This window comes from Castor canadensis, chromosome 17 (genome assembly GCF_047511655.1).
Source record: "Castor canadensis chromosome 17, mCasCan1.hap1v2, whole genome shotgun sequence".
NCBI lineage: Eukaryota > Metazoa > Chordata > Mammalia > Rodentia > Castoridae > Castor > Castor canadensis.
The window spans coordinates 20,162,030-20,181,309 of NC_133402.1; the positions used below are offsets into that span (position 1 = coordinate 20,162,030).

General features: G+C 43.2%; 1 protein-coding gene across 7 annotated transcripts in view; it reads left to right on the forward strand.

Annotated features, from left to right (window-relative positions):
- The first annotated feature begins 2,006 nt into the window (after nt 1-2,006).
- Arhgap17 (Rho GTPase activating protein 17) overlaps nt 2,007-19,280 on the forward strand; it is a 93,195-nt gene continuing 75,921 nt past the window's right edge. For all 7 annotated transcript variants that reach the window (XR_012443213.1, XM_074059740.1, XM_074059738.1 and 4 more), the window contains exon 1: nt 2,007-2,183. Coding sequence is in view for 6 of the 7 variants with exons in the window: in XM_074059740.1 (XP_073915841.1) it covers nt 2,131-2,183 (53 nt within the window). In the remaining variant the exon portion in view is untranslated. The remainder of the gene's footprint in view (nt 2,184-19,280) is intronic.

Here is a 19,280-nt window from a genome sequence, read left to right on the forward strand (position 1 = left end):
ATTTCCTTTTCTTTCCTTTTTCTTCAAAGCTTTTTCTTTCCCTTCCTTTTTTTTCATATTAGGGACTGAACTGAGGACTAGCACTTGCTAGTCCAAGTGCTCTCCCACTTGAGCCCCATCCCAAGTCATTTTGCTTTTTGTTTGTTTTCCAGATAGGGTTTCTGACTTTCGCCTCAGTCTCCTCCATGATCTTCCTACCTCCTCTGCTTCTTGAGTAGCTGGGGCCACAGGTGGGGGCCACCATACCCTGCTCAGATCACTACAAAGATTTTTTTTTTCTGGTGGTATTGGGGTTTCAACTCAGGGTCTCATGTTTGCTAGGCAGGTGCTCTACCACTTGAGCCACAGCCTTTTTTGTGTTGGGTATTTCCAGATAGGTTCTCTTGAACTATTTGCCTGGGCTGGCTTCTAACTGTGATCCTCCTGATCTCTGCCTCTTGAGTAGCTAGGATTATAAGAGTGAGCAATGAGTGCCTGGCACTACAAAGATTTTTAAGTCTCACATTCTTTGATCTCAGGATTGCTGGAATGGCTTCCAGCTTCCTTCTCTCGGAGGTAGGTAACTCTTCTCTTTTCTATGCCTTTCATCAATCAGCACATCCATGGACAAATTAGAGACGAGGCCTGTGAAGGAAGCAGCAGAGAATGACCTAGGTTCCAGTCAAGGACATCAAACCAGGGCATCGTTGCGGGTCATAGAACTGACCTGGTCCTATAGGAGAAAAGCGTCTGGTACCATCGAATGATAACACCAAGTCCCCGCCCCGTTGTATGTGGAGCTAAGGATAAAAATAAACCGAAAAAACGCCAGAGGCCTTTCTAGGTAGTATGGACTCAAAGGCCACGAAGGCAGGGTGCCAACCATGCAGGCCACCAGGACACCCCCAAATACCATGCTGAGCGGGATCGAGTAAACGCGTGCTAAGACAACACCCATTGCCTTCCACCTTCTTTGTACTGTGGGGTACCACACACCTATCTGATCCTAACATCTAGCTTGTGATGTTCACAACAGTTATTTTTAAATGGCGCTAAAATACCTGCAGCGAAACGCATTCATCTGATAAGTACAAATCAGCGCGCTTTGACAAATGTCTACACTCGTGCATCAGCAAGACCCTCAGGAAGTTACTGAACGTTTCCACCGCTGAAAAGTTCCGCCCAACCTCTGCCCTCCTGCCCCTGTTCTTGTATCAGTGCCCATAGCTGAATTTTGTAGGTTCCTAGATGGCCCACACGTGATGTCTGACATCTACACTTTGTGTCTGGCTTCTTTCCACGGGGGCTAGGGATCTCATACGGGCGATCATTTTAATATGTCCCGAATTGACACGCATCAGTCACAGTACGGAAAGATCCCAGTGGGTAGTGGAGTTGGTGGTCAGCACAGGCGCCTGCACTGACGTCAACTAGTCGGGCTGTGGTCTCGGAGGTGGCCAGGGCGGAGAACTTGTAGTGCCGGCGTGAGCTCCGAGCTCCTTGCGTGGCGATTCGGACCCCAGCTTGGTTCTTCCCTGCTCAGACCAGCTCCTTTCGGCTCGGCTCGGCCCGGCCCGGCCTCGCTCGGCTCGACTCCTCTCGGCTCTACTCGGCTCGACCTCGCTTGGCTAGGCTCCGCTTGTCTCTGCCACGTCCGGCCCTGTTCGGTTGACCTGTCTCGAACCCGCTCGTGTCGGCCCCACTCAGCCCGACCTCGCTCGGTTTGGCTCGACTCGGCTCAACCCCGCTCGGCCAAATCATATTTGGCTCGGATGGCTCGAACTCGCTCGACTCTATTCCGCTCAGTTCGGCTGCGCTCGGCTCTGCTCGGCTCGGCCCCCTTCGGCCCGGCCTCACAAGGCTCGGCTAGGCGCGGCCCCGCTCGGCCTCACTCGGCTCGACTCGGGCTTGCTCGGCCTGGCTCCGCTCGGCCCCGCTCGGCTTCACTCGGCTCGACTCGGGCCTGCGGGCCGGTGTGGGGCGGGAGGGGCGGGCAGCGTAGCTGGAAGTGACGCGAGCGAAGGCGGGGCCGGTCCCGGGTAGTCACCGCCACCGCTACCGCCGCTTGGGCCGGGAAGCGATGTAGAGCCGCCAGGCCGTTCCCCGCCCTGCCCGGCCGGAGCCCCGCGGGCCTCCGTCACCGCCGCCGCCATGAAGAAGCAGTTCAACCGTATGAAGCAGCTGGCCAACCAGACCGTAGGCAGGCGAGTGCGCGGGGTCGAACTGCAGGGGGTCGCGCCGGGGCGAGGGGTGGGGGGCGGGGGGCGGGACGGCTTCTCTCCGGGCCTCGAGACTCCTCCGCGGGCCGCGGCTCCGCCCGAGGCCGGCGGGACCCAGGGCTGCGCCACGCTGCACAGGGACGTCCAGTTGGGGGCGGCCCTGCAGCCCGGCAGCCTCTCCTCGGGGTCCCCGCTGTCCATTGTCCCTGCCCAGTGGAGCATCGCCCTCGGGGGACTCGAGCCTATCCTTATCCTCCCTTCCCTGTGACCCGGCCCGACACGGGCCGCCGCCTGCTGCTCACCCTCCATCACTGCTGTGCTGAGCGCGGGGCTTTGGGGGCGGCATACCCCGGTGGCCAGGTGTGGAGCCCTCCTCCTAGAAGAGCTGATGGCTATAACGAACCCAAGGTTATGAAAGCTGGAGGTTTGGCCCTTTGAGGGAATTCAGAGATGGTGCCGCCTGCGAAGCAAGGCTGACGGGAACTTTGCAAGTTCTTGACATTTAAAAAGTTGGACTCCCAAGGAAAGGATGTGGACACCGTGCGCCTAGGAAAAGCAAGTCTTTCTCACCTTGGGTGTGGAAACAAATGCTCCCCCGTGTTTCTGTGGTGTTGCTTTCATGCTTGACAAAGAAATATTGATTTTTACATGAAAGTATAGAGATTGTAGATGATCATGCTGTCGGACAGGAATGATTTGTGGTTTTGAGAGCTTCCCGAAGCAATTGTCGTGTTGCTGTTATCTGGAGAACTATTTCAAGGTCTCGAGGGCAGTTAGCTGTACTGGACCAATTTACTGTTTATTCTGCAAAGAAAGGTGAGGTCAGTTTCTCTCCTAAGGAAGCACGCTCTTTCACAGGTCTTGCTTCTTCTTCTTCTTTCTTTTTTTTTTTTCGTTTTTTAACAGTTAAAGGGAGTTTAGTTTGGCCAAAGCACGTGAGACGGACACTTCTTTTTTTGTGCCTATGAAAATACTTTTACTTCCTCTTGAGTTTTCTAAATTTGCTTTTTACAGTGTTTCATTTCCCTCAACTTTTTGCTTAAGATTTGTTGTTCTACTTTAAAAATTTCCCATCCTGTTATCTTGGTGTTCATTTATCTGATATGCAGAATTAATCTGTCTCTGAAGTCCAGACGTGCCCACTTTATGTTATTTATAAAAAAAAATGAAAGTAATAAAGCTTAGAGGAAGGAAGATGTGAGTAGTAATGGGTGGGACCTCAGGCAAGAAACATTATAAGAAAATTATCATTCTTACGACTTTCTGTACCTCTCAGAATTCTCAGCAATATGCAGTGTAAAATAATATTCAGTGTGTGCCACGATAATGTTTGTTAGATTGGCATTTTGGTCTGCTTTTGCATTGTGTCAGGCAAGACACATTTGCTCTTTTTATACAAAGTTCAGAGTTTTGTTTTGAAAGCCATTTAGGGTCTCTTTGGCACCTGTTTCCTCTTAGTCTCCCTTCCTAGTTTTACATTCCAGCTATACTTGTCTACTTTTAGTTTCCAGGGGAGGCATGCATTTATCTATTAGCCTCTCCCTGGAAATCTTGGGAGCCTCTTTCACCACACCTAACCTGTAGGCACCTCCTACTCATTCCTTGGGTCTCCTGGGAAGTTCTCTGTGTCTCAGAGTCCCAGATGTCCCTCCTGGGCCTTGTCATAGTCCTAGGTACCACCTGCTTTTCTGTAATCAAATTGCCTTGTTACTTGCCTGTGTTCTCCATTAAGTCTAAAAACCTGGAGTCCTTGCTATATCTCCTTTGATTCCCACGATCTGCTGTGGCTCCTATCACATGGCAGGTGATCAGCCAACTTGGTTAATTCCAGGATTCTAACTTTTAGAATTGCCTGGTGCTGTGGGCCCAAGTATGGGAAAATGTGAACTGGATAGAGTAGGGTGGTGATTCATCCTTGGACGGTAATTCTGGGCCTGACCTTTGACTCTGCTTCAAAATCTTTATTGCTCGATGCCAGTGGAAGCTGCAGCTATTACAGAGTTATTAAGGGTGTGGCAGTTATGCACCCAAAGTCAGAACATCTGTTTTTACTGGAGAACCTGTTGCTTTCTTGCTGTTGATTTCCAGCTATTTCTGTATTTTTTTTTCTCCTTAATCTTAAAGAGCTGTATTTTTTTTTCTTCCTTTAATCTTAAAGATCTAGGCAGGGAAAAATGGAAGCAGATGGTTGGTGGGCATCAGAAGCAGAATTGAGGGTATGATTGGGTCAAGATGAAGGCTAGAAAGCACAGAAGTTTTCCCTGGTGTGATCTGGATGGAGAAAGAAGTACTAGATGTGAATGGCTTGTCCATTGTGTGTTGGCTTGTCAGTTCTTAGAGTGCTAGGTGTTATCTTGTAGGATGGAGACCCTGTGAGTAGCCCATGGCGGGGTTCCATGGGACTGGCGTATGGAGAATGAGTTCTCATGATGCCATTTGTTTATAGTTGGTGATGAGTTTATGAGAACAGGGTCAAGGTTTATAAGATGGTCTCACGATGTGGGTGTCCCAAAGCAGTGAAATAGGATGGTTCTTTTGTCCACCTACTGGTTGGTGACCCCGTCATTCAGTGAACAGTAGAGCCCAAACTGCACCACTGTGCAAGGTATTAAAGAATCAAAAGTGAATACCACATGGTTTCTGCCCTGAAGCTGCTCAGTAGATGTGTGGAGGTGATAGGCAAACCAAAAACAGTTACACCCATGATATCCTTGTAGAGGGCTGACCATCTGAGGGGGAAACCTAGCTGCTGTTGGATAGAGGGAGGTAACAGGAGAAAATGTGAGCAGAGCCTTTTGTTTTTCTTCATCTTCAAGCACTACTATGACATTTCTTGTGTAATGATTAGGTATCTTTTGGTTGTAAGAAAACCCAATTTAAGGTGCCTGAGCAAAGAGAGTAATTCATTGACTCGTGTCAACAGAAGAGGCCAAGAGTAATGAGGCTTTATATGTGGCGGAATCCATGGTTCCACTCTAGCCAGGCTATGTTCACCGGGAAGCCCCCCCGCCCCGCAAACTCCCATTGTCCTCCGTACAAGTCCCAGAGGGAAAGAATACTTTTGACTGTGGCCAAAGTCCCAGAATTGGCTGTGAATGTTTCTGGGTCACATGCCTGCCTTTCCCAAGAAATGGAACAGAGTCAGCCCCACCCAAATCTGTGTGCTGAGAATGGAGGATTCTGGGGTGCTGTTACCAGAACAAGTGCTGGTCAGGCAAGCAAAAAGCACCCTGTCTTGGCTTTTGTGGCCACTCTATAGAGAAAGATGTTTTGACCTTGGAAACTTTAGATGCAGTGGTGCATGCTAGGGTGGTGAGGAGTGTGAAGTTATGAGATCCAGATGTCAAGGAGAAGAGGAATCTGAGGGACATAACTAAGAGGACAGACTACCTGGGTCCTGGGGGGAGTCTGCCCTGATCAGAGTTTCCGCTGGAGGGTCAAGTGCTTTCCCAGACAAAGTTGTCTTCAGATAAGTCAAGGTTATAAACCTAAAGTGCCTAGAGACCCAGGCTAGTAAAATAAATGAATGACTTGGGCCAAGTGAGGGCTGCACAAGACTTGCCAATGGCATCCCAGAAATAGGTTCTGTGGGAAGGTAGGCCTGGCATGGCCCACTCTCTGGAGTTTTCAGGACAAGCCTGAAATGTGGATTTCTATGAACATTGGATGGCATTTAATTCAAATTAAACAGTCACCATTTGCTACATGGGACTTCACAAAATACTTGAGACCACCAGATGTGGCCCATGGGTCACCAGTTGGCAGCTGCTTTTCTAGAAGGAGCTAGAAGTTAACAGTCCCTGTTTTTTTTTTTTTTTTCTGTCTTTCTTATCCTGATACCACTTAGTTCTTTGATTTTATTGAAGAGCTCATCCTTTTCTTTACTTAAATCTTGACAAGTCTGGTAGTAATTGTCCTCAGTGTTTCCAAAGTGTAGTTTACAAAGAGCAGTGCCCCACCACCTGGCCTGGTTCTCATCTGAGGGCATTTATTTCTATTTTATAAGGAAGGAAAAATGACTTGCCAAGTTCACACAGCAAAGTGGTTGACATAGGACATGTGTACAGGCTTTCTGCCTCCAGAGCCACAGAAACTGGGCTGCCTTTTCACCAGGAGTGTCTATTAAATGTCTTCTGTGCTTATTAAGCTGCTGGGCCAGGTGCTTTGCGCAAAGCATCTCACTGCATTCTTACAGCAGTTCTCAGAAGTGGTGTTATTTATTCCTGATTCAGTGATGAGGAAGCCAACATCAAAGAGGCCATGGAACTAGTCAGTGACAGAGCTGTGACTCCCAACCTGGGTGAGAAATCCCTTGTTTGAATGTTAGTGACACTTTTATCAAATCTGAGAGGCTATGAGTTGGATGTTGCTGTGGGCCAGTGGCTGTCAACGACTGTTGGCACTGGGCAATGTGTGGAGTCTTTATTTATTGGTGGTGCTGGGGATCAAACCCAGGGCTCTGGGCATGCTAGGTGAGTGCTGTACCACTGAGCTATACCTAGCCCTGCTGTATGTGTTCTTCATTGTCAAGACTAGGAAAGGTTGGGGGTTGTTGCTGGCATCTGGGAGGTACAGGACAGGAGTGCTTCTATAATGCATAGGACAGCACCAACAACAAAGAATTATCTAGTACAAACTGTATTAGATTGAAGTTGAGAAATCCTGGTTCAGGCCTCTCTTGTGGATAAATGAATGCCAAAGATGCTTTCAGGCCATAGATGTGTCTATTCAGTGCTTATTTATTTGTTACCCGTTTTTAGAGTTAGTAGTTGTCACATGGAAATCTGGATTTCCTGGTTCTTCTAGAATCTTGGATGCTCTGTCGGTATCCAGCATTGCTACCTAGTACGGGTTCTGGAGCAGGGTCACAACTTTCCCATCTGGGTAGACGTCAGCTCTCCAGGGTGCTCACTAGCTGACTTGTTTTATTCCTTTGTGTTCCTTGCTGACTCTTCATGATCATTGAGATCTAAGGAGCTAAGGACCCTCTCCAGGAGGAGAGGGCTCATCTTCTCATAGCATAGCCCTGCTCATAACCAGCAGCACAGACTGTTTTTTTTTTTTTTTTTTTTTTGCACAGTACTGGTGTTTGAACTTGAGGCCTACACCTTGAGCCACTCCACCAGCCTTTTATTGTGAAGGGTTTTTCAAGATAGGGTCTCGTGAACTATTTACCTGGGCTGGCTTTGAACCATGATCCTTCTGATCTCTGCCTCCTGTGTTGCTAGGATTATAGGTGTGAGCCACTGGTGCCAGCAGCAGCACAGATTTTCACATTAGTCCTGGTGCATGTCTGCCTGTTGGTCTTGGAGCAGTCTTCTGGTGTCATATTGTGGTCTCTTCTGTGAGACAGCCATTCTATACTTGCCTGTCACAAGCCTGATCCTTACTTTGTCAGCATTGAAGATCAGGGTGAGGACAAGAAACAGTGGAGTAAGTGAGAGATACAGAATGTTAACTGCTGTCCTCCTAATCTCACCCTCTAAAGTAGCTAGGATTACAGGCGTTAGCCACTGGTGCTGGGCTTAGGAGCATTGCATAGCCTCCTTGCACATTCCTCCTAGGTATCCTTGTGGAATTGGTTCAGGACCAGGGTTAGTAAAAACCTCAGATGCACAAGTCCGTTATATAAAATGATGTGGTATTTGCATATATCCTATGTACATTGTTCTGTATACTTTAAATCATCTCCAGGGTACATATAATACCTAATACAATGTAAATAATTGTTATACTGTACATAATAGGGACTAAGTGGCAAGAAAAACAAGTCTGTACAGGTTGGGTCAGATAGAATTTTTCCCATATATTTTCAATCTGAGGTTGGTTGAATCTTGGATTTGGGGCGGGACTGTATTCATACTGGGAAGTGTACTGGCTCTTCCCAGACCATTCCTGTGGGTGATGTCAGCCCTGTAGTTCTCACCTTGATTGGTGACTCCCAGTTTTCTGACCCTGGCCCTCTCCATCCTTAGATTGATGTTGCCTACTCCATCTTGAACTTCATCCTCAAATTCACCTCATTTCCCTATCTTCCCTAGTCTGTAGGTCATCATCCTGTGTGTAGCCTGAATTCAGCCCATTCTCTGTCTTGTACAAAAGGTTTATTGGAGCACAACCACACAGAGCAGCAGAGAGTGGAGTGGTTGCAGAGGTGATCTGTGTCAGGTCCCAGTCATGTGGCTGGGGTTCAGGGCATGACAGATTTCACAAAGGTCCAAGTGAAAGCAGAGGCAAAGTTTTACTTATTTTCCAAAGGAGGAGAGGGCCAGATGCCATAGACAGCATCTGTGCCTTGGGGTAGTTGGTATGAGCTTTTAAGGGCTTTTGTGAGGAGGGGTTGTAGGAGCATGGGTGGGGAATGGAACCAAGTGGTCCTTGGCCCACTTGAAAGATGGTGGGGTGGGTATCACTGATTAGATCAGCACATTGACTAGGGTGTGGTTTGGTCAGGAGACATGTGTTTAAAGTCTCTGGGTACCGTGGTTTCTCAGAATAGAACAGAGAGAAGTTACTGGCTTGGTCTGGGTTGAAAAAAGGTCAGCAAGGTTAGGTGGGAACCTGAACAAAATGAAAGTTAGCTACCAAATGGAGTTACGTAGGCTCATTCATTGGTTTTACAATCTGTATGCCCTGCAGAGCATATGGTATTTACTGTCAGGCCCTTTATGAGATATGTACAGGGCTGGGCATGTAGCTCAGTGGTAGAGTGCCTAGCATGCACGAGGCCCTGGTCTCCATCCTTAGCAACACACACACACACACACACACACACACACACACACACACACACACACACACAGAGTTGCTGATCTCTCAAAGGCATTAAATGTCATCTCATCCCTGCCACCTGTCATTCCCATTTCTCCTCCATGCTCTTTGTGACCCGGATATCACCTGTGACCTGCCAGTTCTTCCTCCTTCCTTATTGTTTGACTTAGTCTCTGCTTTCCCATGGTCATCCATCATGTTAACTTTTTTTTTTTTGCAGTACTGGGGTTTGAATTCAGGGCTTCACATTTACTAGGCAGGCGCTGAACTACTTGAGCTACACCTCCAGCCCCTTCATGTTAACTTGGTCAGCCTCTCCTTATTTTTCAACTGGACTCAAAATTGTCTTCTATCTGGCTTTGCTAGCTTGAGCTGAGTTTTACCCCTCTGTTGGACATCTAGCCTCACCATTTGGAAGAGCCAGTTCTATTGATTATAGTTGTTCCCTTCTCTGGAGTTTACAATCACTACATTTGTAGGAAATTAACATTTATATAGCACAGTGTTTCCAAATTGCCTTCTAAGATGGGGTAATTCTTTCATTTAGTTTATAGCATAGACAGTGATATGTGTCATATATGTGACATGACGAATGACCTATTTCCCCTTCGTCTTAGTAGCATTAGGGACTGTCTTTTAAAATTTTTACTTCAGGGGCTGGAATGTAGCTGAGTGGTAGAATGCTTCCTTAGCATATGCCACGCCTTGGGTTCAGAAAGAAAAAACAAAAAATTACTGCTTATTTAAATTTAGTTTGTATCCGCTAAGATCAAATGTGTCAGTATATTTGTAATTCCTGTAGAGTTTTCTGTGTGTCATTTGTTTATATAATTGTAGTTGCATTAATGTTATCAATTTCATTATTCATTGCCAATTCAATAGCAAACAAACCCTGTCAAAGCTATCAGCTGTTTAATAACCAGTCTCTAAGTACTTGAGTGGAGAGACAGACATGACAGAGATGCAAAGAGATAATGTGAGTATTACCAGTTGGGCCTTTTCAGCAGGTCTTAGGTGTTAATGAAGTGTGATCCCATTTCTTTATCCATTTACATGTTTTAATGTACAAAACCTGGCCTTCTTGTTCTCAGAAACATTACTTACTAGTGCAGTAATGGAATCTTGAAAGAGCATGTTCTTGACTAGGTGTAAGTTTAATATGAGTTCAGAAAATAAAAGTAGATTCCTGCCAAAAATCTTTGGCCTATATAAGAAACTGTTTTTGGAATAGGTAGAGGGATTAGGCTTTGTAGCAAATGACACAAGAGGCATGTGTGCCATGAAAAGGGAGGGTATTCAGTTTATTTCCATCCTTAAGGTTGTAAGTCTTGGCTTCCTGTGTTGTAGTTCACATTCATTGCAGCTCATTGATTGCTTGCATTGGTTACTGCCTTCTTTTTCTGTCCTTTCCCACAGTTTTTATTTTTCATTGTCTTCCTTATCAGAGATGCCTTTGGTCCAGTAGTCAATTTGATCTCTCCTTTAATGTTTCATTAGCATTTCTTTAGTTTCCCCTTGTTCTACATGTCTCTATCAAAGGTGTTCTTCTTCAGGAGTTTAAATCATAAGTTGTAGACTAAATGTGCTCAGATAAGTACAAATATTTATATAAATAAATGTTCAGAAGTGCATGGAAATTCTTCCAACTACCTGTCACCTGTCAGTGTGAACATTTATAAATCAACCAGTTTGGATTTCACATGGTCATCAGATACTTGCAGATGCATTGGCTGGAGTGGACACTTGAAACCAAGCCTGGCTGTATGTTGGAGAAATACGTTTAAGTGTTTCTCTGCCACTAGATATCGTGAGTACTCTGATCCGATCGAGGGATTGGGGCATAGCACTGGGTCTCTGGCATGTGCCTGTGTGTTCAGTGAGGGCTTTTCTGGATACACAACACACACACGAGTGATTGTGATGACAGGCAGGTAGAGCTAGCAGGTGATAGAGAATTTCTAAACTCTTAGGGGAAACCTAACACTGAATATTTTATCCTTTATTTTAATTTGTCTATGAATCAGAAAGGACAACTTTTATCTGACTCTTAGCAAGAGAGGGAACACCTCTCTCTATCTCTTTTATTTTCAGTTGGGTAGAGAATGGCTGTGGGTAGATCCATTTGTTCTCAAGTCCAAAGTGACTGTGGTATTTCAGTTCACAGCCTCTGAATGCATTTCCATCTGATAGTGTGTAAACTGGGTCTGTAGAACTTTCAAAACTTGAGAATTCTCAGACATCATTCTGAGTGAGGTTAGCCTGGCCCAAAAGACCAAAAATCGTATGTTCTCCCTCATATGTGGACATTTGATCAAGGGCAAACACAACAATGGGATTGGACTTTGAGCACATGATAAAAGCGAGAGCACACAAGGGAGGGGTGAGGATAGGTAAGACACCTAAAAAATTAGCTAGCATTTGTTGCCCTTAACGCAGAGAAACTAAAGCAGATACCTTAAAAGCAACTGAGGCCAATAGGAAAAGGGGACCAGGAACTAGAGAAAAGGTTAGATCAAAAAGAATTAACCTAGAAGGTAACACCCACACACAGGAAATCAATGTGAGTCAATGCCCTGTATTGCTATCCTTATCTCAACCAGTAAAAACCCTTGTTCCTTCCTGTTATTGCTTATAGTCTCTCTACAACAAAATTAGAAATAAGGGCAAAATAGTTTCTGCTGGGTACTGAGGGGGTGGGGGGGAGAGGGGGGGGTGGAGTGGGTGGTAAGGGAGGGGGTGGGGGCAGGGGGAGAAATGACCCAAGCCTTGTATGCACATATGAATAATAAAAGAAAAAAAAAACTTGAGAATTCTCAGACTTGACGATCTTACCCCAAAATAGATTTGTTGTTCTTTGAATATCTATTGTATTTCTCACAGTGTAGCTTTGAATTTTCTTTAATTTTCATCACACTATTCATCTCACTGCTTTTGCATTTTTGGGTGTGCCAGAATCAGTAATATTCACCAGAGAATGCCCAGATGGCAGGACTAAAATACACAGCCTCCCCCAACCTCAGACACCACCAGTTTGGGGAGTATTTCATTGCAGAAGATTGAGACGGTGCTTCAGGAAGAGAAGCCTGGCAGCAGGTGGGGTGAGGATATGAGTGCGAGGGGAAAGGACACTAGTTAGGAAGCTGTGGCACTGGGCTAAGAGAGGTGATGACAGCTAAAACGATGGCACTGAGGATGGATCAGAGCAAATGCTTAACACCATGCTGGTCAGACTCAAGAAAAGAGAAAGGGAGACTTGAGAAGTTCAAGTCACAGCTGGGCATTGTTTGTTGAAACCCTTCACTTTTCCATTGTTTTATAATCCTCCTCCTGTAAAAATACTGAGTTTTACCCCTCCTTTTTTTTTTCATTTTTATTATTCATATGTGCATACAAGGCTTGGTTCATTTCTCCCCCCTGCCCCCACCCCCTCCCTTACCACCCACTCCGCCCCCTCCCTCCCCCTCCTTAATACCCAGGAGAAACTATTTTGCCCTTATTTCTAATTTTGTTGTAGAGAGAGTATAAGCAATAATAGGAAGGAACAAGGGTTTTTGCTGGTTGAGATAAGGATAGCTATACAGGGCATTGACTCACATTGATTTCCTGTGCGTGGGTGTTACCTTCTAGGTTAATTCTTTTTGATCTCACCTTTTCTCTAGTTCCTGGTCCCCTTTTCCTATTGGCCTCAGTTGCTTTAAGGTATCTGCTTTAGTTTCTCTGCGTTAAGGGCAACAAATGCTAGCTAATTTTTTAGGTGTCTTACCTATCCTCTCCCCTTCCTTGTGTGCTCTCGCTTTTATCATGTTCTCGTAGTCCAATCCCCTTGTTGTGTTTGCCCTTGATCTAATGTCCACATATGAGGGAGAACATACGATTTTTGGTCTTTTGGGCCAGGCTAACCTCACTCAGAATGATGTTCTCCAATTCCATTCATTTACCAGCGAATGATAACATTTCGTTCTTCTTCATGGCTGCATAGAATTCCATTGTGTATAGATACCACATTTTCTTAATCCATTTGTCAGTGTGGGGCATCTTGGCTGTTTCCATAACTTGGCTATTGTGAATAATGCCGCAATAAACATGGGTGTGCAGGTGCCTCTGGAGTAACCTGTGTCACAGTCTTTTGGGTATATCCCCAAGAGTTTACCCCTCCTTTTGACCTTCTGTTTGTCTCTTCTCCCGTTGCTTTATGGCGTGATGTGTGCATGTGTGTGGATACTAGTGCCACACTGTTGGTTTGTGGTCTGTTCTAAATCTGGTTCAGCTAGTCTCCTTCTAGCTCTCTTTTATAGTTTTGTTTTTTCTATTCTTGTCTAAAAATTAAGATTAGCATTGATTTTAGTTTTTAGAAAAATTCACTTTAAGATTTCAGTTGGTTTGGGACTCAGTCATTAAAATAATACTTATTGGACTGGGTATGGGCAGCACACAGGAGGTTGAGGCAGGAGGATCTTGAGTTTGAGGCAGCCAAGACTATATAGCGAGACCCTGTCTCAAAAAAACGAAATAACAGTAACAGTCATCATAACAGTATTTATTGGGTGTCTGCTCTGGGCTAGGCCTTAAAGATAGAAAAATAAATCAGACCTTGGCATTTATGGCCTAGTAAGTCTGTGAACTGACTCTTGGGAGAATTGATGAGGGTTGTGACATTTCACAACATAAGCATCTTCCTTCCTTCCTTCCTTCCTCCCTCCCCTTTTGTTTTTTTTTTCTTTTTTTTTTTTTAAGAGACAGGGTCTCACTATGTTGCCTAAGCAGTCCTAGAACTCATGATCCTCAAGCCTTAGCCTGCGATCCAATACTGGTATCACAGGTATGTGCCAGCACACTTGTCCTTTTTTGAACTGGCCTAAGTGATTTTCACACCTCAGCTTTCTGAATAGCTGGGACTATAGAAGCATGCCACCACGACCAACTTTTTCCTATTATTTCTTTTTTTTTTTTTTTTAAATTTAATCATGCTATTTATTTTTTTTTTCATTTTTCTTTTATTATTCATATGTGCATACAAGGCTTGGTTTATTTCTCCCCCCTGACCCCACCCCCTCCCTTACCACCCACTCCACCCCCTCCCGCTCCCCCCCTCAATACCCAGCAGAAACTATTTTGCCCTTATCTCTAATTTTGTTGTAGAGAGAGTATAAGCAATAATAGGAAGGAACAAGGGGTTTTGCTGGTTGAGATAAGGATAGCTATACAGGGCATTGACTCACATTGATTTCCTGTGCGTGGGTGTTACCTTCTAGGTTAATTCTTTTTAATCTAACCTTTTCTCTAGTTCCTGGTCTCCTTTTCCTATTGGCCTCAGTTGCTTTAAGGTATCTGCTTTAGTTTCTCTGCATTAAGGGCAACAAATGCTAGCTAGTTTTTTAGGTGTCTTACCTATCCTCACCCCTCCCTTGTGTGCTCTCGCTTTTATCATGTGCTCATAGTCCAATCCCCTTGTTGTGTTTGCCCTTGATCTAATGTCCACATATGAGGGAGAACATACGATTTTTGGTCTTTTGAGCCAGGCTAACCTCACTCAGAATGATGTTCTCCAATTCCATCCATTTACCAGCGAATGATAACATTTCGTTCTTCTTCATGGCTGCATAAAATTCCATTGTGTATAGATACCACATTTTCTTAATCCATTCGTCAGTGCTGGGGCATCTTGGCTGTTTCCATAACTTGGCTATTGTGAATACTGCCGCAATAAACATGGATGTGCAGGTGCCTCTGGAGTAACAGTCTTTTGGGTATATCCCCAAGAGTGGTATTGCTGGATCAAATGGTAGATCGATGTCCAGCTTTTTAAGTAGCCTCCAAATTTTTTTCCAGAGTGGTTGTACTAGTCTACATTCCCACCAACAGTGTAAGACGGTTCCTTTTTCCCCGCATCCTCGCCAACACCTGTTGTTGGTGGTGTTGCTGATGATGGCTCTTCTAACAGGGGTGAGGTGGAATCTTAGTGTGGTTTTAATTTGCATTTCCTTTATTGCTAGAGATGGTGAGCATTTTTTCATGTGTTTTCTGGCCATTTGAATTTCTTCTTTTGAGAAAGTTCTGTTTAGTTCACCTGCCCATTTCTTTATTGGTTCATTAGTTTTGGGAGAATTTAGTTTTTTAAGTTCCCTGTATATTCTGGTTATCAGTCCTTTGTCTGATGTATAGTTGGCAAATATTTTCTCCCACTCTGTGGGTGTTCTCTTCAGTTTAGAGACCATTTCTTTTGATGAACAGAAGCTTTTTAGTTTTATGAGGTCCCATTTATCTATGCTATCTCTTAGTTGCTGTGCTGCTGGGGTTTCATTGAGAAAGTTCTTACCTATACCTACTAACTCCAGAGTATTTCCTACTCTTTCTTGTATCAACTTAAGAGTTTGGGGTCTGATATTCAGATCCTTGATCCATTTTGAGTTAATCTTGGTATAGGGTGATATACGTGGATCTAGTTTCAGTTTTTTGCAGACTGCTAACCAGTTTTCCCAGCAGTTTTTGTTGAAGAGGCTGCTATTTCTCCATCGTATATTTTTAGCTCCTTTGTCAAAGATAAGTTGCTCATAGTTGTGTGGCTTCATATCTGGATCCTCTATTCTGTTCCACTGGTCTTCATGTCTGTTTTTGTGCCAGTACCATGCTGTTTTTATTGTTATTGCTTTGTAATATAGTTTGAAGTCAGGTATTGTGATACCTCCTGCATTGTTCTTTTGACTGAGTATTGCCTTGGCTATTCGTGGCCTCTTGTGTTTCCATATAAATTTAACAGTAGATTTTTCAATCTCTTTGATGAATGTCATTGGGATTTTGATGGGAATTGCATTAAACATGTAGATTACTTTTGGGAGTATAGACATTTTTACTATGTTGATTCTACCAATCCATGAGCATGGGAGATCTCTCCACTTTCTATAGTCTTCCTCAATCTCTTTCTTCAGAAGTGTATAGTTTTCCTTGTAGAGGTCTTTCACATCTTTTGTTAGGTTTACACCTAGGTATTTGATTTTTTTTGAGGCTATTGTAAATGGAATTGTTTTCATACATTCTTTTTCCGTTTGCTCATTGTTAGTGTATAGAAATGCTAATGATTTTTCTATGTTGATTTTATATCCTGCTACCTTGCTATAGCTATTGATGATGTCTAGAAGCTTCTGAGTAGAGTTTTTTGGGTCTTTAAGGTATAGGATCATGTCGTCTGCAAATAGGGATATTTTGACAGTTTCTTTACCTATTTGTATTCCTTTTATTCCTTCTTCTTGCCTAATTGCTCTGGCTAGGAATTCCAGTACTATGTTGAATAGGAGTGGAGATAGTGGGCATCCTTGTCTGGTTCCTGATTTTAGAGGGAATGGTTTTAATTTTTCTCCGTTAAGTATAATGCTGGCTGTAGGTTTGTCATATATAGCTTTTATAATGTTGAGGAACTTTCCTTCTATTCCTAGTTTTCTTAGAGCTTTTATCATGAAATGATGTTGGATCTTATCAAAGGCTTTTTCTGCATCTATTGAGATGATCAAGTGGTTTTTGTCTTTGCTTCTGTTAATGTGGTTTATTACGTTTATTGATTTTCGTATGTTGAACCACCCCTGCATCCCTGGGATGAAGCCTACCTGGTCGTGGTGAATAATCTTTTTGATGTGTTGCTGAATTCGATTTGCCATTATTTTGTTGAGGATTTTTGCATCAATGTTCATTAAGGAGATTGGCCTATAGTTCTCCTTTTTGGAGGTGTCTTTGCCTGGTTTTGGGATAAGTGTAATAGTGGCTTCATAAAATGTGTTTGGCAGTTTTCCTTCCCTTTCTATTTCATGGAACAGTTTAAGGAGGGTTGGTATCAGTTCTTCTTTAAAGGTCTGATAGAATTCAGCAGAGAATCCATCAGGTCCTGGACTTTTCTTTTTGGGGAGACTCTTGATTGCTGCTTCAATTTCATTTTGTGTTATAGGTCTATTCAGGTGATTAATTTCCTCTTGGTTCAGTTTTGGATGATCATATGTATCTAGAAATCTGTCCATTTGTTTTAGATTTTCAAATTTATTTGAATATAGGTTCTCAAAGTAGTCTCTGATGATTTCCTGGACTTCCATGGTGTTTGTTGTTATCTCCCCTTTTGCATTCCTGATTCTACTAATTTGGGTTTTTTCTCTCCTCATTTTAGTCAGGTTTGCCAGGGGTCTATCGATCTTGTTTATTTTTTCAAAGAACCAACTTTTTGTTTCATTAATTCTTTGTATGGTTTTTTTGGTTTCTATTTCGTTGATTTCAGCTCTTATTTTTATTATTTCTGTCCTTCTATTTGTTTTGGGATTTGCTTGTTCTTGTTTTTCTAGGAGTTTGAGATGTATCATTAGGTCATTGATTTGGGATCTTTCAATCTTTTTAATATATGCACTCATGGCTATAAACTTTCCTCTCAGGACTGCCTTAGCTGTGTCCCATAGGTTATGGTAGGTTGTGTTTTCATTTTCATTGACTTCTAGGAACTTTTTAATTTCCTCTTTTATTGCATCGATGATCCATTCTTCATTAAGTAATGAGTTATTTAGTTTCCAGCTGTTTGCATGTTTTTTGTCTTTACTTTTGTTGTTGAGTTCTACTTTTACTGCATTGTGGTCAGATAGTATGCATGGTATTATTTCTATTTTCTTATATTTGCTGAGGCTTGCTTTGTGCCCTAGGATATGATCTATTTTGGAGAAGGTTCCATGGGCTGCTGAGAAGAATGTATATTGTGTAGAGGTTGGATGAAATGTTCTGTAGACATCTACTAGGTCCACTTGATCTATTGCATATTTTAGATCTTGGATTTCTTTATTGAGTTTTTGTTTGGATGACCTATCTATTGATGATAACGGAGTGTTAAAGTCTCCCACAACCACTGTGTTGGCGTTTATATATGCTTTTAGGTCTTTCAGGGTATGTTTGATGAAATTGGGTGCGTTGACATTGGGTGCGTACAGCTTGATGATTATTATTTCCTTTTGGTCTATTTCCCCTTTTATTAGTATGGAATGTCCTTCTTTATCTCGTTTGATCAATGTAGGTTTGAAGTCTACTTTGTCAGAGATAAGTATTGCTACTCCTGCTTGTTTTCGGGGGCCATTGGCTTGGTAAATCTTCTTCCAGCCTTTCATCCTAAGCATATGCTTATTTCTGTCGGTGAGATGAGTCTCCTGTAAGCAACAAATTGTTGGATCTTCTTTTTTAATCCATTTTGTCAAACGGTGTCTTTTGATGGGTGAATTAAGTCCATTAACATTAAGTGTTAGTACTGATAGGTATGTGGTGATTCCTGCCATTTAGTTATCTTAGTTGTTTGAAGGTTTGATTGTGTGTACCTAACTTGATGTTACTCTCTACTGTCTTGCTTTTTCTTATCCTGTGGTTTGGTGCTGCCTGCCTTTTCATGGTTAAGTTGGGTGTCACTTTCTGTGTGCAGGATCCCTTGCAGAATCTTTTGTAATGGTGGCTTTGTGGTCACATATTGTTTTAGTTTCTGCTTATCATGGAAGACTTTTATTGCTCCATCTATTTTGAATGATAGCTTTGCTGGGTAGAGTATCCTGGGGTTGAAGTTATTTTCATTCAGTGCCCGGAAGATCTCACCCCACGCTCTTCTTGCTTTTAATGTTTCTGTTGAGAAGTCTGCTGTGATTTTGATGGGTTTACCTTTGTATGTTACTTGTTTTTTCTCTCTTGCAGCCTTCAATATTCTTTCCTTAGTTTCTGAACCTGTTGTTTTAATGATGATATGTTGTGGAGTAGTTCTATTTTGATCTGGTCTGTTTGGTGTCCTGGAGGCCTCTTGCATTTGTATGGGAATATCTTTCTCTAGATTTGGGAAATTTTCCGTTATTATTTTGTTGAATATATTACGCATTCCCTTCGCTTGCACCTCTTCTCCTTCTTTGATGCCCATGATTCTCAAGTTTGGTCTTTTGATGGAGTCGGTGAGTTCTTGCATTTTCTTTTCACAGGTCTTGAGTTGTTTAATTAGTAGTTCTTCAGTTTTTCCTTTAATTACCATTTCATCTTCAAGTTCTGAGATTCTGTCTTCTGTTTGTTCTGTTCTGCTGGATTGGCCTTCCGTTTTGTTTTGCAGTTCTGTTTCGTTCTTTTTTCTGAGGTTTTCCATATCCTGGCTGTTTTCTTCTTTATTGTTGTCTATTTTTGTCCTGAGTTCATTTATCCATTTATTCATTGTGTTCTCTCTTTCATTTTGGTGTTTATACAGTGCTTCTATGGTTTCCTTTATTTCTTCTTTTGCTTTTTCAAATTCTCTATTTTTATTGTCTTGGAATTTCTTGAGTGTCTCCTGTACAT